This window comes from Alnus glutinosa, chromosome 6, assembly GCF_958979055.1.
Source record: "Alnus glutinosa chromosome 6, dhAlnGlut1.1, whole genome shotgun sequence".
Classification (NCBI taxonomy): Eukaryota; Viridiplantae; Streptophyta; class Magnoliopsida; order Fagales; family Betulaceae; genus Alnus; species Alnus glutinosa.
The window spans coordinates 29,817,342-29,838,532 of record NC_084891.1 but is presented as its reverse complement, the minus strand read 5'-3'; the positions used below and the strand labels follow the sequence as shown (position 1 = coordinate 29,838,532).

At 36.1% G+C, this 21,191-nt stretch overlaps 2 protein-coding genes across 3 annotated transcripts; one reads left to right on the top strand and one right to left on the bottom strand.

The window, feature by feature from the left end:
- The first annotated feature begins 7,484 nt into the window (after positions 1-7,484).
- Positions 7,485-11,779, top strand: LOC133870808 (probable protein phosphatase 2C 27). 2 transcript variants are annotated; one of them, XM_062308033.1, is made up of 5 exons: positions 7,485-7,622; positions 8,000-8,360; positions 8,840-9,034; positions 9,545-9,750; positions 10,910-11,779. In XM_062308033.1, the coding sequence occupies exons 2-5, from the start codon at positions 8,160-8,162 to the stop codon at positions 11,466-11,468; spliced, it is 1,161 nt and encodes a 386-aa protein (XP_062164017.1). In that variant the 5' UTR covers positions 7,485-7,622; positions 8,000-8,159; the 3' UTR covers positions 11,469-11,779. The 2 variants fall into 2 exon arrangements, with proteins under 2 accessions (XP_062164017.1, XP_062164018.1); XM_062308034.1 differs by having other exon boundaries at positions 7,521-7,622; positions 8,033-8,360.
- An 859-nt stretch (positions 11,780-12,638) lies between these two features.
- On the bottom strand, positions 12,639-15,453 carry LOC133871013 (uncharacterized). The gene is made up of 9 exons (XM_062308348.1): positions 15,271-15,453; positions 15,154-15,180; positions 14,987-15,066; positions 14,642-14,714; positions 14,131-14,188; positions 13,510-13,561; positions 13,317-13,341; positions 13,117-13,208; positions 12,639-12,900 (listed from the first exon to the last, which is right to left on the bottom strand). Exons 1-9 carry the CDS (start codon positions 15,367-15,369, stop codon positions 12,849-12,851), a joined length of 558 nt encoding a protein of 185 aa, XP_062164332.1. The 5' UTR covers positions 15,370-15,453; the 3' UTR covers positions 12,639-12,848.
- Positions 15,454-21,191: the final 5,738 nt, after the last annotated feature.

Here is a 21,191-nt window from a genome sequence, read left to right as displayed (position 1 = left end):
CGGGGGGTGGAGACCAAGATCGCATAGCAGCGTTAGAAGCCCAGATCGAATCCTTAACACAGCAGAATGCCAAGTTGCTGCGCAGGAAGCCAAAACAGCCCAATCCCGAGATGAACAGGGATGAGCGTGGGGAAGAAGATCACAACAGCAACACTAATCCTCGGAGGGAGGATGACCGCCAAGGAGATTTGAGCAAAGTTATTGCCGAGCTGGAGAGAAGGTGCACGTACATGGAGACGGAAAGAAAGAACAAAAGCAGATCCGTGGTTGTGGATAAGCTCCTAGTGGGTACAGACTCACCCTTCACCAGACGAGTGGCAGACTATCAGCTACCCGAGAAGTTTAAGGTACCCCAAATTCTAAGTTATGCAGGAGACGGAGATCCCCTAGATCACCTAGAGAATTTTCGAGCTCATCTAGACCTTCACGGGACACCCGATGAAGTAGCGTGTCGGGCCTTCCCCATTACTCTTTCGGGGAATACCCGAGACTGGTTCAGAAAGTTGCCCTCGAATTCTGTTGATCAGTTCAAGGAATTGTCCAAGATATTCCTAACAGAGTTCTTGGCTTTCCGGACAAGGAAGAAGCCTTCGGGATATTTGCTATCATTGCACCAGCAAAGCAACAACATCTTAAGGAGTTCATGGCTCGGTTTAACCAAGAGAAGGTAACGGTCGAAGATCCGACCGAGGATATGTCAAGGAATTTCACCCGAGGAGCCTTTGATGAAGAAATTGGTCCGGAAGCAACCGAGTACCTTGCAGGGCCTCATAGATAAGGTAGAAGAATTCATCAATCAGGAAGAGACGCTGAAGTCTATGGCCAGTTCTAGGCTACCTCGAGAGACTGCCCCAAAAAAGAAAATGAAAGAATTCAGGAAAGCTGATGAGGAAGAGCAGAGGCAGGTAAATAAGTTCAAAGATTACAATTTTACACCTCTCAATGCCAAGATATCAGAAGTCCTTATGGAGATAAAAAAAAAAAAAAAAAAAGACCCGACGTTTCGGGAACCACAAAAGATACCAGGTAATCCTCCTTACAGGAATGTAGGCAAGTATTGTGATTTTCATAAACAAGCAGGTCATTACACCGAGGGGTGCGTAACCCTAAGGTTGTTAATAGAAGAATTCATAAAGAATGGTAAGCTGGTTCGATTCTTGAGAGAGCAACTAAACCAGCCAAGAAATAACAGGCCTCGGAATCATCGGGACTGTCTGCCCCGAGATCAGCAGCCACGAGATTATTATCCCCGAGACCGTCCTCAGCCAAACGAAATGGATCAGGAGAATGATCCCCGAGAAGACATAGAAAGAAGAGAGGACCGAGGAAGCAAAAGCCCACGGCGTAGAGAGCCGAGGCAACAACAGAATCTGCCCGTGATCATGTAGAAAGGACTCTCGGGAATTTCAGGCTAGACTTTTATTTTTAGTATTTATGTTTGCAAAGAACTAGACATTTATTTTTAATTCAGACTAGTTATAATAAAATATAAAAAATTCCCCAGATTTTGGGAATAAATATTTTCAGAATAAAAGAATAGAGCTGACTTTAGCATTGGAGTGTTCTCGGTCCCTAGACCAGGAACCCGTTGATGTCGCTTATTTTGCAGGTAAAAAACCTCTCGAATCAATCATAGCCGAAAGCAATAAAAAAGCCTCTCGGATCAGTCATAGCCGAGAGCAAGGCAAAACCTCTCGGATCAGTCATAGCCGAGAGCAAGAAGCAAAGCCTATCGGATCAGTCCTAGTCGAGAGCAAGGCCAAGCCTCTTGGATCAGTCCTAGCCGAGAGCAAGAAAAAAGCCTCTCGGATCAGTCCTAGCCGAGAGCAAGGCAAAACCTCTCGGATCAATCCTAGCCGAGAGCAAGAAAAAAGCCTCTCGGATCAGTCCTAGCCGAGAGCAAGGCAAAACCTCTCGGATCAGTCCTAACCGAGAGCAAGACAAAACCTCTCGGATTAGTCCTAGCCGAGAGCAAGGCAAAACCTCTAGGATTAGTCCTAGCCGAGAGCAAGAATAAAGCCTCTCGGATCAGTCCTAGCCAAGAGCAAGGCAAAACCTCTAGGATCAGTCATAGCCGAGAGCAAGAAGAAAGCCTCTCGGATCAGTCCTAGCCGAGAGCGAGGCAAAGCCTCTCGGATCAGTCCTAGGCGAGATCAAGAAGAAAGGGGGGTCGGATTTAACCCTCGGGTTTTACAGGTTTTTCAGGAGTTAGCCATTCCAAGAGACAGGAAGAAAACCCAAAGGAAAAACAAGAAGGTAATGGGGGGTAAGATTTAACCCTCAAGTTTTGTAGGTTAGCAGGTTTTCAGAAGGAGACAAAGCTCGGGTTTCCTTAAACATAGAATTCTCATTATTCAAGCAAGCTTCTGATAAGGGAATTGGGGGTAACTGTTAGGGATAAATTCCACTCAACCCGATCCAAGGAGAAGATAGACATTTAGCAACTACTTCAGGGAAATCAGGTATTAGTTATCTCAGTAAATTGGGATAGGACTCTAATTAGTCCAAGTATATTTTGATCAGTAGTCCTATCCCTGGTGGAATTGGGATAGAACTTATGGTCCAATCAGATAAGAAGAATGATAAGATCAAAAGTCTAAGAAGATGTCATATTAGAAGTCTAATAAAGGATCAGAATCCAATTAGAACTCTAACATCAATTCTAGATCCCGATTAGAACTCTGACAACAGTTATAGATCGACAAGAAGCAGGAATTCTAATCTAGCTTTGACTCCACCTCTTTGCCTATAAATATGCCCATACTCCAGGTATAAACGAAAACTCAGTTTTTATGCACATAACATTATTTTCTTACAGAAGTTAATTTAGGCATTGGAGCGAGATCCCCGAAAGGGTCCCTAGCTTTTGTTGTTTTGCATAATTATTGAGAAGAGTGAAGAACATCAGAAGAGCGTGCAGATTCACACCATACCGGAAACTGTACCAACATTTTCGTTTAGAAAACATAAAAAAAAAAAAAAAAAAACTATTACATTGAGCTTTTTTAAAAAATTCTCTTTATTTAAAGAAGGAAATAAGTTTTAAATAGCATGTTGCTAATGCTCTAAAATTACATATTTTATAATTAATTGTCTGAATCATACGCTTTATATTGTGTCTACTAGCATAGATGGCCTATAGTCTCCCTTTTTGTGAAAACTATTCAGATTGAATAATTTTAAGAGTAACTTAAATGTTCATTAAGTGTCAATCAACAAATGAGATGACTTTTAAAATTATTATTCGATCAAAATTAATATTTGATTAATTACACGCCCAGTGATAATTTTAAAAATTACCTCATTTTTTTTATAGACGGACACTTTAATGTACTCTTAAAATTACTCATTCAGATTATATGCCTCGTCCAATTATAAGGAATCCTTATTTAAAAGCACGTTTATATATTTTTACACAATTTCATAAAACATAATGCATAATTTTTAATGGAAAAATATGCGAATTAGTCGGAGAATGTGAACCGCTCAAGAAAGTTGAGGAGGGCAGAGGGATGAGGATAATAAACAGTGACATGATCGATGATTCGATCACGTGGAAGAGGCAGGAATACCACGGCACGAGATGCGACTGCGTGAAATTTGAGTGATTTGGCGAAGCAAAGAATAAAGTGGGGCATAAGATGCGACTGCGTGACAACTACAGCCCACCTACTCTTCAATTCAAGTGCATAATCTTTTTTCTTTAATTGACCTTTTTATTACATCGAACAGTCTCTGTCCCGATTACATTGAATTCCTATTGCATGTGGGAGTCGATTATTTCATGTTCTCTATGAAGACGGTTTTCGTTTTGATAAACAATAGAAACATCAATTTCATAAAATCCTCACAAATTATGTACTTATAGATAGATTAAACCTTAAATCCAATATTATTTGAGGGAGAAAGAAATAGCAGTAGACATAAATAAGTTGAATGAAATGAATCTGAGTTGTTTTTCTCGTCTATATATATATGGGCCAAACACTTGTAGAGAATATGATTATTATTGCTTAATTGCAAAGGATAATGATTGTTTGCTTTGAAATTCAGACATCTTTCTTTAATAAAGCAGCATTCCAAATTTGAACCCTACAGACGTACTCCTGTGATCCAACTTATTTGGTGGTCATCTCAATTTCTTTATCTAAAACCTATATATGGAATGGACGGACATAATAAAATTGGTGGGGGTGTTCAGAGACTCAAGAATTGATTAACAATTCAATGAAAATAAAAAAAAAATAAAAAAAAAGAAAATAAAAGGAAGAGGGAGCAGTTTTTTTGCCATTTATTTTAAGCTGGACATATCGTAAGACCCGAATTTTCTGGTTGGGTTTGGGTCCACCTTGGCCCAGTCTAGCCCAGAGCGACGTGTCTTCGTTACCTGGATCTCGTTTTTTCCCGCGCGTATAAACTGTGCTAACGTCCACACCAAGGAGTAAATAATTACCGAAAGTCCATGCAACTTGAACGACAAAACCACCTCAACTCCTCAACATTAACTATTCATAAATAATAGTTAATAGAAGAGTTACAATCACATGCACATTCAGGCAGTAAAGTAACCAAATCAAAACACTAGATCATAAACCTCTATTTTTACAACATCAAATCATTATCTAATTTATCTCCCATTTAACGAAATACATCAAATTTTGAACAAATAGGGGCGGAATTAGAAACAGGCTTTCCGCTTTCCTTAAGTGGTGTCCTCTTATTACTGTTTTTACGGAGGTTATTCTTGCATGTCATTCGCTTTCAAAATGTGTGACGCAAAGTTGAATAGAAGCATCGGAAGATATTTGAGCTTTGTCAAAGATAAAAGTGTTTCATTTTTATCGAATAGACTTTTTGTTTTTCTTAACCGGTGTCCTTTGACTACTTTTTTATGAAAGTCATTTTTGCGTGTTCTCCACTTTCAAAATGTACGACGCAAAGTTGGACAGAAGCGCGCGCGGAAAGAGATTTGAGCTTTGTCAAAAACAAAGGTGTTTCATTTTTATCGAAAATCATTATTCTTTGTCTCTATTATGATTTATGGGACCAAGACCCTTCATCTTTGTCTCAAATCTAGGACAATTATTGGACAAATAATATTCAATGAGCAAGACAGAGAGCGAGATGAATAATCGAACGAATGCAATGACCTTTTTTAGCGGGATAGAAAGATAGAGAGCAAAACAAAGAGTTTAACGTACGGCGCATTGGCATAAGAGGATGAAGGTTATGCGTGAGGTGGTGTGCTGTCGCAGGCACCCAAAAATAAAACCTTACTTGTGAAAATATATATATAGCAGTGGAAGTAAGGGTCGATCCCACGGAGAGTAATTAGCCGAGTTTTATGCTACGTGAACAAGGATGGGGGGGTTTTGAGTATAAAAATAATTTTAAGAAAAATAACTAAGAAACAATTCAAATTAAAATATTAATCAAGTAAAGAAACATTGGTCTAAGTCAACTTCCACCATCGGAATCTGGCAACTGATCATCGATGCAAATATATATCAATTCATGCTTGAATATTCACCGTTGGAACTATTTTCCTATCTCTCCTTAGTCGTAGTTAATTAGTAGACAAGCGCTCTAATTAACCCTAACTACTAAACAACCTAAGACAAGCGCTATAGGTTTAATCTAGTAGCAGCCTTAAGAATTAGAGAGATCGATGAAGCGAAACAACACAAGCACAAGCGGTTGCATTTAATTTCGTCAAATGTTCTTCCTAAGATTTAATAATCACTGAGAAGCAGCAAATCATTAAATCTTAGTTGCTTCATAGATTGTAGGGATCAAACAATTACGGATTTGATATCCAACCCAGCAATAGATTGCAACGAATAACAAACTAGTAGACTTCCTAGCATTTAATGATCGCCAGCGCGGAAACTCAGTCAAATCATTAAATAAACTAGTTGGCTACTAGTGGGCTTCCTAGGATTTAATGATCGCCAGCGCAGAAACTCAGTCAAATCATTAAATCTTAGTCATTAAACGAGACAATCATAAAAATAAGTATAGAAGAACATTTGATACTCAAAGCATAAATCGAACAATGAAAACAAATTAGATCTCACAGTTTTATTGATTCCGAGGCTTCCGTTTCTTTCGACCAATTATGAAAGTTTAGCCACGCAGGGCCATGACTAAAATTTAGAGAAGAGGGGAGAAGATGGAAGATAGAAGATGTCTTGTGTGTCATGGTTCCCCCTTTTTATACACGTTTCATCCCATATGTTAGAAGCCTAGGAAATCTCCTAAAGAAATACTATCCTAAAATAACAATACACAAATCTAATTTATTAAGGAAAGTATTAAACATAAAATAAAGGCTAGGATAACTAGGAAGGTGATGATTTCAATGTGGACTTTTGTTGCCATATACTTTATCGATTCTTTCCTTGTTTAAGTCCCCACAAATCAGCCAAGTATGGAGAGAAATCAAATTGCCTTGTCATGGAAAGAGATGCTCCTTTTATGTTGTCTTCTTCCACGTGGTCCCCACAAATCTCTTCTTTATTTTCTTGATCCTCTACACATCTTTTCCTTCCTTTTCTTCCTTTTGCTTGACTTTGTATTTATTGCTTGGCTTGGCTGGAATTGATTGGATGATTATGAAAAGTCTCAAAGTAAAGAAATTTCCATATCTGAAAACTTCCGCAATTAAACCGCATCAGAACGTCAACTTCAAGCCCGATTTTGACCTTGATTCATCCGGTATCTCTCAAAACACAAAACATAAAAGTTGTAGATCTTTTTCTTGGTGTTCCACAGCATATTGAATCATCTCAATCGGAGATTTTATGAGAGAGTTATGACCAGATTACGAATTGATGTTGAAACTGTCCAAAATCGCCCAATTTGCTTTGTTTTGCATTTAATGCCTCAATTTGTATCCTAAATCAAAATATAAGAATAATAAGTATATTTAGGCATTAAATAAGTATAAGAGATTAAATATTAAGGGGAAAAATATGACATTTTACATTCTTATCTTATCATGAGGCGTTTTATAATTTTATTAAATATATTATTGATTCATTTTGTTTTTTCCCGTTTGATCCACCTTTTTAACGGCATTGTAGACGGTTCCACGGGACACAATGTGGTCATGAGTACTCTCAACTATTGCCCAGCCCCTACTCAAAGAAGTGGAGAATTGGGAAAGTTAAAAAAAGGTGGAGCTTCTATCTTAGCCGAGAAAACTACTTCCTCCCAATCGCAAAGCGACACGTGCTCCCTGAGAATCCGAGGCGGTCGTTTCTTAACGGCGTTTAACTAACCTGACCTCTCACAGTCTGGAAGGGACATCGAGTACAGCGCTGCACCGTCCATTTCCTGCTCCACAGATCGAACGGCTGGGACGCTCTGGTGGCACCGATCCACGAACTAACACGAGGAGCCAGAGCATCCACCAACTGCAGACCACCACGTGTCGGTTCCCCATCTCCACCCCTACAGCTACGAGATCCACTTCGATTACCTGTAATCCCCGGTGGCCAACCACATACCAATAAGTTAGTTCTCTCTTTCTTGCAGAGACCTTTTCTTAGGGTTTCTTGGATTGTATGACAGCGAAGAGAAAGGCAAAGAAGTCACAACCATCATCGTCGTCTCCACCTGTGAGAAATTCTTGAGCTTGACCTCGTTCGGTGTTCAATTCTCGTTGAAGATTTTAATTTTAATTTTTTTATAAAAAAAATTACTGTGATTTTTCCGTGACATTTTGGTAAATTATTGGGGTTAATTGGTTTGATTTGATCTGCTAGTTGATTTTCGGTCTTGTGGTGTTTTGGAGATTTGGGAATTAGTTGGAAGCTTGAAAAGTTCAATTTTTGAGGGTTGCTTTGTGATTTTTGATAGCTTAAAGGAACTCTAAACTGAAAAAAAGAGAGATAAAAAGGTTGATTTGGGCATTTTGTGGAGCGTTTACTTTGCTTGGTGGATATTCTTCTTTCTCCTGTTGTTTGATACTTGAAGGGAATTCTATTTCTTGTAGAGTGAAGTTGGCAAATTTGTGTTGTTTGTGAAGCTTCCGTTTTGGACAGATTCAACTCATTATTGTTGAAGTGGGTTCTGCTTTTGGCTCGTCCGAGACTTGGGTTATTAGGGGATTATTGAAAAGGGGTTGTTTGTCTGAGTTAATTTATGATCTGGGTATGGCTGCGGGTATGGATTTTTCACCTCCGATTACCCTTTTAGAAGGTGGTTGCAATAGGGATAATGTATCAACCATGGAAGATCAGAGCTCAGAGAATTTGAATAATTTGAAACAAATAACAAATGGCAAACCTCCGCGGCACCTGTCGATTATGCGTCATAGTGTGAGCTCTATGAAGCTGCAGGCCACGGCTGATTTGGTAAGTTCATCTGGTCTGAGCCAGCCCTTATACATAGGATGCTTTTAAATGGATGTATCTTCAGGAAGTTTATTCTTTAAATTTTCCATTGTGATTTTAACTTGTGCTTAGTTTTGCAAATCATTACGATTCTGGAGCATGTAAATGTGTGCTCAAAATTTAAGACGACTTAGACTTGTTCTCATTGCCAGGTTGCTTATAAATATAAAATTTCGCCACATTTTTTAGGGTTTTTTTTCCCCTTTAACTGGAAGTTGTCTTTGATGAAAGTTGTTGTGAGATATTATTTGTTAAGGATTGCAATGCTCATCTTGATTGAGTTATGATAATTGTGTTGTTTTTTGCTTTGTGCTGTCACAATGAATGTGGAGAGGAAAGTCAAGTTTAGAACTTCTATGCAACTGCAGTATATATTTTTCTTTCTTACTGCATTTTGGCGAATGAACTTCAACTAGTTTTTCCTTTTTATCCTTCTGCAGGATTTGGATGTCGGTATTGTTGGCAGTAAATCACCTCCTGATGAAAAGTCAGATTTTTTACCCGTGTTCCGCTCAGGAAGCTGTGCAGAAAGAGGACCTAAACACTATATGGAGGATGAACACATATGTATAGATAATCTTATTGAACATCTAGGTGCAACTGCAGACTTCCCTTCTCCTGGGTCTTTCTATGGGGTAAGCATGTTGTTTTTTTACCTTACGTTTTGTACACCTGTTCATTGATTAGAGGATTAGCTTACCAATGGATCTCCTCTTCCGTGAAAGTTATAATTGTTTTGCATATATCTATGTCATTCCTTTAGACTACATGGCATAATTGCTGGTCAATACTCAAAAACATGTGATCCACTTGATGGTCACTCCATCCAAACCATTGTTAAGTTGGATTATGATGCAGTAACATTAGTGCAATTGTGCGGAAGTTCCTTAAACTTCTGAAAACAGCCAATGTTCCTTCAGGTTTCTCTTATGCCACCGAGTAATCGGCTGAGTTTCTACCTCTCTGTTTCAAAATGCTTTCGTACTGTGCTGTTAAATGAAATTTTAGTAGGATAATGGACTATTGAAATAAAGTGGCTGAACGAAGGGAGGTAATAGATATACAGTGAGTTGGGAGGTCGTTTATTTACCACCACCTTAAGCTGGCCATGTTCATGACTGATTTATATTCCTATATTTGGACAGGTGTTTGATGGCCATGGAGGTACAGATGCAGCTTCATTTATTAGAAATAACATCCTTAGATTCATAGTTGAGGACTCCCATTTTCCAATTTGTGCGGAGAAGGCAATTAAGAGTGCTTTTGTGAAAGCGGATTATGCATTTGCTGATGCTAGTACTCTTGATATCTCCTCTGGCACCACTGCTCTAACTGCCCTTATTTTTGGCAGGTAAGTGACCAGAGCTGCTTTTATTTAGTTTTTCTTTGGAGTTTAGATCCAAATACTGGTCGTGCTTAAAATTTTCGTTGGAGTTCTTTTTGTTGTCTTATTTAGGCACAATGTGCAACTCCCAAGTGTCAGACATCCAGCATATTGAGTCAGTGACCTGTAAAGATTGTGTTAGAACATGGCATAATAGCATCATCAATTGTACTTGATTATAGTGTGCTGGGACATGATAATTTAAGACAGATTGCTTCTTTTTCTGTGTTATGGACAATTTTGTGAGCAAAAGTTAAAGAGTTGCTTGAAAATTCTTATTTGCTGTAAGTTAGTCAGATTTTTTGTTGTGTCAGACATCCAGCATATTGAGTCAGTGACCTGTAAAGATTGTGTTAGAACATGGCATAATAGCATCATCAACTGTACTTGATTATAGTGTGCTGGGACATGATAATTTAAGACAGATTGCTTCTTTTTCTGTGTTATGGACAATTTTGTGAGAAAAAGTTAAAGAGTTGCTTGAAAATTCATATTTGCTATAAGTTAGTCAGATTTTTTGTTGTGTCAGACATCCAGCATATTGAGTCAGTGACCTGTAAAGATTGTGTTAGAACATGGCATTATAGCATCATCAATTGTACTTGATTATAGTGTGCTGGGAAATGATAATTTAAGACAGATTGCTTCTTTTTCTGTGTTATGGACAATTTTGTGAGATTAAGAGTTGCTTGAAAATTCCTATTTGCTGTTAGTCAGCTTTTTTGTTGTGTCAGACATCCAGCATTTTGAGTCAGTGACCTGTAAAGATTTTGTTAGAGCATGGCATAATAGCATCATCAATTGTACTTGATTATAGTGTGCTGGGAAATGATAATTTAAGACATATTGCTTATTTTTCTGTGTTATGGACAATTTTGTGAGAAAAAGTTAAGAGTTGCTTGAAAATTCCTATTTGCTGCAAGTTAGTCAGATTTTTTGTTGTGTTAAAAGTGAATAGAATCACCGGATTTAGAAGTTTGTTACTGGACTCCAGGTCTACTATTCTGTCACTGTTCTTGAATGGCTGGAAACATTTTAATCTAAGTTTCTTAGTCGTACGCTTTCAAATGCTTTGTGCTTGGGAATCAGCAGGGGATTATCTCTCACAACGTGTTACTCTTCACAGGACAATGATAATAGCAAATGCTGGGGATTGTCGAGCAGTCCTAGGGAGACGAGGTAGAGCGATTGAGATGTCAAAAGACCATAAACCCAATTGCACATCTGAAAGAATCAGAATTGAGAAACTTGGTGGTGTCATTTATGATGGCTATCTCAATGGCCAATTATCTGTGGCTCGTGCCTTAGGAGACTGGCACATGAAGGGCCCCAGAGGTTCTGCCTGCCCTTTAAGTGCAGAGCCTGAGTTGCAGGAGACACACCTGACTGAGGATGACGAGTTCTTGATAATGGGATGTGATGGCCTGTGGGATGTAATGACCAGCCAGGGTGCTGTGACTATGGCGAGGAAAGAATTGATGCTCCACAATGATCCTGAAAGATGCTCGAGAGAGCTGGTCAGAGAGGCACTCAAGCGCAACACCTGTGATAATTTAACAGTTATTGTTGTTTGTTTTTCTTCAGACCCTCCCCCTCGGATAGAGATACCTCCGTCCCGAGTTAGGAGGAGTATATCAGCAGAAGGGCTGAATCTACTCAAGGGTGTATTGGACTGTAATTCGTGAAAAAGAAGGGTAACGGTTGAGAGACGGATGTACATACATTGGGGTGACAATTGGTTCAGGCCTTGAGAGCATTTTAGCCCTCAAGCCCCTGCTACTGCCATTACTTATGCTGCTGCCACTGCCATTACTTGTGCTGCTGCCACTGCCACTTGCCTTGCTGTTATTGTTGTTGTCCCCTTTTTCACGGCTGCCATTCAGCCTCATTCATGGAAATAATGTTATGTAGGATTTGATTTTCATTCCTTTTGAGTTTTAAATCCTGTACATCTGAGAATAGTTATGTTGTATCAATTGGAAGAATTCATTGTTTATGTTGTTCCGAGCAGGACGATTAGTTGTTTCATTTGGCCCATTCTCCATTTTTTTTAGCATAAAACCTTGAAAAATCATGAGCTACCGTGGGAGCTCTACAAAGGTCTTTTAAGGGACTCTTTTGGATTTCCAAATTATGACAAAAAAATAAGTACGTATATATATATATATGAGGTAGGAGTATGTGTCAGTACCAAAGTTTTCATTTAAATTGGATTTTATTTTCGACTCAATCTATTAAACTAAAACAAGTATTCAAAGTGAATGTGAATTTCGTTTGTATTTTTAATAGAATATGAACGTCAGTTTAATAGTAAAAGAAATTCTTTTTACCCAATTTAGAGTAAAACTATTCACAATCATTCACGAAAGCATGTGTTCCCTTGGAACCATCAGGACGTTGATGGCCGTAGAGTTTGATGAATGATGGTGAATGGTTTCTTCCCAAGTCGCAATTCTAACATTGGTATGGAACAATTCTTAATGCATTTACTGAGACATTGATCGAGGTTTTAGAAGGTGCCATAAATATGCAGATGAACGTAGCAGTAAACAGGGATATTTGATAAAAAGCCACATTTTATCTCATCACTATCACACTGCTAACGTGACAGTGTCAAACAATGACTAACTGATACTGCCAGTGCCACAACAGCGTAATGAAATAAAAGTATAATTTAGCATTACTTGTAACTAACATGAATTAAAATGGAAAATACAATAAACGTAGAATCCCAAAAGCAGAGAACGACCAGCAAGTTCAATGCCAGTAGAGAACATTACAAAAGGAAATGGACCAAAGAGGTCCAGTCCACTGGAAGGGTCGCTAATGAAATTAAAATGATAAACCAGAGAAGCTTTAAAATGGGAAAATGATAATTATGATTTAGAAGCAATCATCGATTGAGTTACTTTGACTTGTATGAAGTAAACACGATGGTACATCCAGCCAGCGGAATAATTTGAAGCAAAATTTGTTGGGTTACAAGTTAAGCATAACTTAGTCAGTCTGAGTAATGATCCGAATTTAAAGTATTAAACTAAGGAAATTTTTTTCTTGAGAGTGAATCAGAGTTCTCCATCAGATCCATGATCATTGGCATCCACCTGCTGGGAACCACTGCAATACATATGAAATTCAGTGATTAAGTCTCCCTCTGTAAGCCCCACTTCTAGGCATTCAATGTCAAAGTTTCAGTTCGTAAATAGGTTCAAACTAGAGGTGGAATAAGAATACATCTACAAGCTCATGCAACTTTTTTTTCTTTTTCTTTTTCTTTTTTTTTTTGAGAAAAGAAAAGGTGGGTTGAATTACAGGTTTGAAGTTCAAAATTACCTCGTCTGACTGCAGTGCTTGCTTAAATCTTGACACAGAACCTTGGTTACACCTCCAACTTTAACAGATCCTTTTTTTATCAATTCCGCCAACTGCAGGAGAACTTATCATCAGTTAAACTGAAATATCCATATGCAATTCATGACCAAAAGTGACCTTCAATTGAGGTTAAAATCAATAAGCAGAGCATTGAAACTTACATCATCTTCTGTCTCCTCAAGTAACCTGTCCCATTGTAAAAACAGGTCAGACTCAGAGATTCAGAATACCTAAGACACTAAGGGGTGGCATAATGCCCTCATTTGTCAGTAGAGCAAAGGGCAAAAAGCATAGAAGTTCAAGGTTGACTTTCGGCCATAAAAGGAGCTACACTGGATCTGTTTGATGTCTCACCTTCCACAATAAGTTGATATAGCTTTTGAATATGCTCGAGCTTCTTGTTTATCTATCATACAAGAAAACAAACAATTGTTCAAAAAGCTTCTAAATTTTTCAAAAGTGCTGAAATAGATTTTAGAAACTAAAAAGAGTGGAAACTTCTGCAGTCTTTGCAAGTGCTATTTCATTAGTTAAAGTAAACACAAAATTCATCAAAAAAAGGGCTCCATATTAGGAAACCAAGCTCTTATCTACAAATTAATTATTTACTGAAATCTTTCCGGCATCCAAAGGATGAGAGGAATATCAATCATCATGCACATCAAGATTCCACATTTCAAGTGAAGATATTAATATAAATTAAGCCTTTTTCTCTTATTGTTCACTTGAAGTCGGAATGTTTGTCCAGATTGAAAAGCAATGAACATCACAAAATGCCTACAGCAGTACACCAGAATCCAAGAGTTTTTAGTTTAGACATATCAGCCAGCAAATAACTTATTTTAAGCAAATACCATTCTTAATTAAAAGGATGACCACCATGACCACATAAGCACAAACCATATTGGATGCTACCATATTAGCAAGAGTGAAGTTTGAGCTTATTAACCCAAGACATTATAGAGCAACACATACCCGTTGTGAGGTCATCCCAGTCATCCACTTTGATCCACTCTTGACCGGTTGAATGTATCTACAAAATGAACACACAAAACTAAACATACTTGCAGCTGCAAATCTAAACATGTCGTGTTATTGCAAGATATTGACCGGCCAATTAGGACAAAGATTACTTCCATTTCATGGTCATGATTTAAAGTTGGTGTATCTAATAGTATAAATGATGTCATATTATTTAATTTTTTTTGAAAGACCAGCCAACATTGACATTATCTACACTATTAAATGCATCAACTTTAAATCTTGACCATAAAATGAATTCTATCAATTCCATTTGAAATGGAGAGCATCCTCTTCCGGCCAAATAATGGCGGCCAGCAAACCTGAATATTCTTACGCAGGAACTAATGCCAATGCCTCAAAGATAGTTTATATACCAAACAAGTGAATATAGTAAGCAATAATATAAGAAAGACTTTGAAAACATGTGTAGCCCATAAAGAAAACGAGTCAAAGTAGAAACTACCTTCTGAAGAGTGTAATCTTGCATCTTTTCGCAAAGGCCATCGAGGAGTTCAACAACTCTGAGCTCGCTGACCCTAATGCAAAATAAATTGCACAACTATGTAGTCAGACTCTGCCACAAGTAAAAAAAACTACAAAAAAACAATAACTTTTACAAATGATCATATATGGAGACGCATTTTTTCAACAAAACTTTAGACAAAAGCATCCATTATGTCAGATTTTCACTCAAACATAAAGATCTAAACCAAAAACTCACAATTCAGTACAATTTCCAAGAGACCCATCAAAGTAGATAATAGGACACGAATTCCAAATGCCACGAAATGGAGATACGAAGCTGTACCTGTAATCAATTACCTTTCCTTTACGTTGACCTTTAGAGTCAAGGCGGTGTCTCATATCTAAATGATTCCTCGGTTTTTCCTGCAGAAAGAGAACACAAAATCATTATTGGTTTCATAAAAATCAAAATTACAATGTACCCAAGTGATGAATGCAAAAGATTATTACATTGGAAAGCCCAATCTCAAGCTCCTCCTGCAAAACCAAACCATAGTTAGAGAGAGACCCAAATCTCAGTTTATGTTCGGAGAAAAGGGATCGTCAAGAACAAAGAATTGAGACTACCGCGACGGCATTGCAAGCTGCGCACTTGTCGTCGACGCAAGAAGCGACGGAGAAGACGGCGAACATCGTCAGAACCAGCCACGCCGTGGACTTCGCCATCTTCTGAGATTTTACAGTAGAATACAACTCCGTTGGTTTTGGCGACGACTTTCTTACCACGAGACCGTTAAGTAAACGCGATTTTACATAGTCTAGGACTGTATATTATATAATATAGACGCGCCTGCCTGCTGATGTTCTTCTGGGCTGGGCCTTGGATCGACTCCGGCCCATTTCGGATGTGCTTCATACATTTATGAAGCTATTTGTAATGTTTTCCCAAACTATCAAGAAATTTCAAGATACCATTTTGTCCAGAAAAGAGACAAAGTAAATTGAATAAAAAAAATTAAAAAAAAAAACAGACAAAATAAATACTCCTATAAATTTGATGAGAATAAGAAGAAGAAAATAAGCACAATAAAGACTCACGACCGCTACTGTGGGCCTGGTGACCCACGGCGAGTATGGGTCTTGCGAAGACCCCCGACTGCTGACAGCCATAAGTTTTTTATTTTTATTTTTATTGAATTTTTTATTAAGATCATTTTTTTGTCACTTGGTATTTTTCTAGGAATATCATAAGAGTAAAGCTTTGGCGTAACTTTGAGGATACTTATCCAAACTCAGTTAGTCACTTTGGTCCGTTTGGATCGTTAGTTTCAAAACATGAGATTTAAAAAATAAATAAATAAAGATTTCAAACACATGAGCATAGTTATATATTTTGATAGAATCGCAAATTGGCTTTGAAAATCACAATTTGTCGTTTAAAATCACATGTTTTTAAAAATGCATTTCTTATAACACCAACATCAACTTTTCTTCAAATGTTTCTCAATTTAAGGAATTAACTTACTTTTTGTTTCCCTATTTAAGTGCACTCCATAATAACCTCCCTTATCATTTCCTTATACCATTTAAATATTATTGAAATTAAATTATAGGAGAAAGAGAGATGAAACAAATAAATGCTAGAGCTAGGAATAAGAGAGAAAATATAAAGTTTTTTTTTTGTATTAAAATAATGTTAAGGGATCCATTTTGCTTTCATAGATTTAGGGTAAAACTTCTGGTTCTCTTGGTGTTTCCTTAGTTTATAGAACAATAAGAGAATCTGATTCAATGAGTTTTTTTTATGAGTTTTCCCTACATCTAAAAAAATGAATGTGATTTAAGGAAGCTGCTGCTAATTCTCTTACATTTGATTCGAAAACGCATATTTTTTTAAATTTTTAAACCACAATTATTTATTTTTTATTTTTTATAAATGCATTCTGAAACAATACACTTCCGCGATTTTAAACAAAATCACACTTTAGCTTGCAAAATTGCAGGGCCAAACAAACTCTGAAACTCCCCCTTAAGGTTAATTAACTCATATAATCATATGTATTTTTTCTCTTGATATCAATACCTAGACAAAACTATGATAGTTTTAGGCCAAAGTTAATAAAGATAATGTGGTCCGAACCAACCAAAGTTCTCCATCATTATTTTAGTTAAAATAGTATACCTGTGTTCCTAAATTCATAATGTATCCACATGCAACCTTTCTTTCATACCATCTCTTTAGGAATTTTATGATGAGTGAACCGATTATTCTCTCCATCCACTACTTGAATGTTGGGTATAGTTTTACAAGCCCATGATGATCATCAATAGCACGATTTTCTTTTTTGTTAAAGGTAGCTGCCAGCGAGAATTCGTCAAAAGGTTGGTGAAGTAATAAATCGACCAATAATTAAATCTTTGTATGATTCCATTTGTATGTTGGGTTCTACAAATTTAAAAATAATTTTGAAACTTTGTTGTATAAAGATGTATAAGAGATATATATTTATTATTTTTATTTTTATATATATTTAATTCGGACATTATTGTAACTCGGAAGTTGAAAATAAGTGTCGAGGTTTATGATGAATACTAAAAACAATATGGTAGTAGTAAAGAAATTGAAAATGCTCTAAGAGCTACATCTTTTACTGTAACTTTTTACAGAATTATATGACAACTTATATAACATTTATCACATTAATTACTTGTTAATTAATTTGACATGTTAGAACAACCTCTTAGCGCGCTAAAGATTGAACCACTCATGATCCTGAATACAAAGACATGGACACCTTCTACCACCACTAAATCACAACCGCCGCACGATCATCCATGCCACCATCAACTACAATATTTGAATTTCTACCGAAATGTGACCATTACATTAACGTTAAAGCTTTTTATGCCAATTAATCCCAAGATTATAGGAAATGGTTTGGCCAACTATTGATTTAGGATGGTAGTTGGGGGTGGTTTAATCACCCTTAAATCGGCTAAAAGGATGGCCGAACCACTCAAAAATAAACTTTCAAGATAATCACGACACTTTGTAAGTATCATATGTGAACTATCATGCAATAAATTTAATTATTTAGCAATGGGCATCATAAATATCAATTTGTAAGAAAGTTGTGCTAAAAATTAGAATGCTCCTTCCTAACAGCATGCAAAAAAATTTACCAGTTGACTACTAAAAGTCTAAAAGAGCCAGCGATAAATTTGTGGACGTTTCAACGTCAACCTCGCCTTCAGAAACTTATTATGGCTCTCTTTTTATCTCGACGTTACAAAATTTTATGCAAAATCGGCATAGTCGATACGGCATGATGAACAGCTGGCGTCACCACAGGTACCATTAAAACGCATGCGCCACATCATCATCCGCTCATCATAACTAGTGAGTTTTAAATGATTTATCTGGAACCATTAATTTTGAAATGAAGAACAGTTGTGAGGTTTATGATTGAAATGAATAATGGATATGAAATCTGAATGTATAATAATGATCGCGAAAAAAAATCACAGTATGAAACTATTCCAGTATGATTCAACTACGAAGAAATAAGAATATATATATATATATATATATATATATATATGCGAAGAAATAACAACACATAAAAATTCAAACGAGTATCCCATGCCAATCACAATAGTAACTGGCGTGTCTAAATTCTTTGGAAGCAACACGTGCTAAATGTGCTATGTCAATTAAAAGAAGGGATTTTTATTTTTTCAATTCGAGTTGATTTTTTTTAATCTAATTTATTATATTGATATTTATCGTTAGCACGGTCACTTGCATTTCTAACATGTTCTAATGGCAAATGTCGCATAATTGTTAATTTTATTATAAATACGTGTAAGAATTACATGCTATAAGTAGAAGATTAAGTTAAAATGATTTATTCCAATTCAAAATGGAGGAAGCTTTATTTTTAAAAAGACTATAATTGTTTTTTGTTTAAAATAAAAATAAAAAATAACTCTTCACTTCTAGCATAGCCGCCGCCGCTGCTACTGCCACCACCTTCCTCATTGTCTCCCATGCTTTCCTTGCCCTTTTTAGTGTCTCAATCCACGATGGGTAAGTGGAGAAAAGACAAATTGTTCAAATTAGTAATACTTGTGGGTTAAGTCTTATCCATAAAATGTGCGTTCGCCAGCAAAGATCTAAACCCAATAAAAGCATTAACTGTCACTACTGTAACAAGTCACACAACGCTTGCTCTCTACAAACTTTTAACTTTTCATGAATCAAATTGGATCATATTCTTATCTACCAAACTATAATGTCTCGTATTTTCGTATGAGACAACCCATAAGCTTATTCTATCAAGGTCTATGTCTACATTGGAAGCATTTTCACAAGATTCTTCATTATTTTCTCCATCCAGTTCAAGAGTGAGAAATATATTTCTTCCTTATAATCCTTTTTTCAACGGCATAAATTTTTTTTTTTAAAAAAAAAAAAAAGAAAAGAAAAAGAAAAAGAAAAGGTCAATGTCCACGGGAATTCGTAAATGGTTAGGAGTAATGCTACATGTCATACCCATGTCCTTCTTGTGTCCCTCTAAAAATGATGTGGCTTTTAAAATCACCATTGAGCTTGTGATTGATCAAAATTGAATTTTGATCACATGGTGATTTTAAAAGCCACATCATTTTTAGAGGGACACAAGAGAGACATGAGTATAACGTTTAAAATTACTCTAACTTTAGAGTTCAGTATACGTATTGTGAAATTGGAATCAAGGTTACTTGTTGCTGTTAAAAGAAGTGGGCAACCAAAAAGGTAGAGTATTTATGGTTTTAGGACCACACCACGTATAGGCCTATAATTAAAGACCACGTGGTCCAACCCTATGGTAACCACATTTTCTTATTGATTGAGAGCTCTATTTCATAAGTTTCCAAAATCATAATGGCATTGGTATTGGCATGTGCTATATTAATTTCGCCCTCATCTACCTCAACTACAAATTTCCAAAATTCTATGCTATCCACAAATTTGTGGGCATTGTCTCTCGTATCAAAAATTAAAACAACAATAATGTTATAAATTATTATTATTTTTTATTATATAGGCTCAGTTATAACTATTTTATAATATTGACGTGTCATTTTCATTTAACTTTTTTTTTATTTTTTTTTTATTAGAGATTGATAAAAGGGATGGTTAGAATAATGAGTATTGTGAGATAATTGTTAGAAAAAATTTCAAACATTATTCTAAAAACGCATTAAAATGATATAGTCAAAGTCGAAATAAAACCAAATTGCCCAGATTAAATTCATAAAAAATCAACCCATATTTCTTATATTTTTTTAATTTTTTAATCCAAATGACACATGTCGTAATATTATTGGTACTAACATGACGCATTAATGGATTTCATCAAATTTACAAACAGAAAATGCATTCAAGAACCTATTTATGTTTTTTACTTACGACATAAAATTTTCAGCTACTTTTTAAATCTTAGAGAGTTATTTGTAACTCACTTAAATCACAAATATTGATTTTTACATTTTTTTTTCCCCTTTTAAAAATGCATTCCCTTTGCTTCTTGCATAAAAACTTATTTATTTTTTAACTTTTCCAAACTGTATATTTTTTTTCAAACGCACTTTTAAACAATATATTTTTTATAATTTTGTTTTAAAAAATAAGTTTGGCCTAAACTAATAGAATAAGGTATTAGATACATATCTTTATAATAAAACATACATCGAATCAATTTGGAATCTTTCTTAGCAAATTTTATGCTATTCATACAGGATGAAGCCAAAATTTTGATATAAGAGAGTATCATCATTAATAAAATCTTAAATTAATACTATTTTTTTTTTTAAACGTCCTTAAAACATATATATATTTTTTTTAGAAATTTGAAGGATTAGGGCTCTCCTTGACCCTGTTAATTCGTCCATACTATTGATACATGAAATTAGCCCATTTCATATAATAATAATAATAATAAAAATTTGGAGTATTATAATTTTTATTATAATTTATTTATAAATTTACGTGATTGTCTATATTTTATGAAAATGAGTATTAAGTAATATGCCGCATGACAATTTATATTTGAGTGATTAACGTCATCAATATAATATAAACTGTCATGGTAATTTGTAAACATAATTATGTAGAGAAAAATTTATTAGAAAAAAAAACGTAAAGATAATATTTTTTTTTTCAAAATAAAATATATACAAAGAAAGTGGGGAAAAAAGAGTAAACGGAGTGTGGAAACAGTCTCCATCAGGCATCATCCACACTGAAATAGGAAGTGGTTGGATTGCATAATGCCCGCTGGACACGCAGACCGTTAATGGGTCCACCCTCTCTAACTACCGAAGAAAATACACTGCCGCTCTTCACACGTGTCACCCCCACTCGTGCCAGCAAAAGCGCCAATCTTATCAAAATAAAACAAAAAGAGCACCACAGGCTCCCAGCCGCTGATTCATCGAGACCCGAGCCCACACTTGAAAAACGAGACGACACCTCGAGATCCCGCAACTGAATCCAACGGCCC

Bases quoted from the DNA above. Each gene is read 5' to 3' on its own strand.
- LOC133870808 (XM_062308033.1), top strand. From the start codon at position 8,160: ATGGCTGCGGGTATGGATTTTTCACCTCCGATTACCCTTTTAGAAGGT. The intron at 9,035-9,544 runs GTAAGCATGTTG...ATATTTGGACAG, and splicing joins CTCCTGGGTCTTTCTATGGG to GTGTTTGATGGCCATGGAGG. The intron at 9,751-10,909 runs GTAAGTGACCAG...TACTCTTCACAG, and splicing joins ACTGCCCTTATTTTTGGCAG to GACAATGATAATAGCAAATG.
- LOC133871013 (XM_062308348.1), bottom strand. From the start codon at position 15,369: ATGGCGAAGTCCACGGCGTGGCTGGTTCTGACGATGTTCGCCGTCTTC. The intron at 15,181-15,270 runs GTAGTCTCAATT...TTGGTTTTGCAG, and splicing joins CAGCTTGCAATGCCGTCGCG to GAGGAGCTTGAGATTGGGCT. The intron at 13,342-13,509 runs GTGAGACATCAA...ACAATGGGACAG, and splicing joins ATATCAACTTATTGTGGAAG to GTTACTTGAGGAGACAGAAG.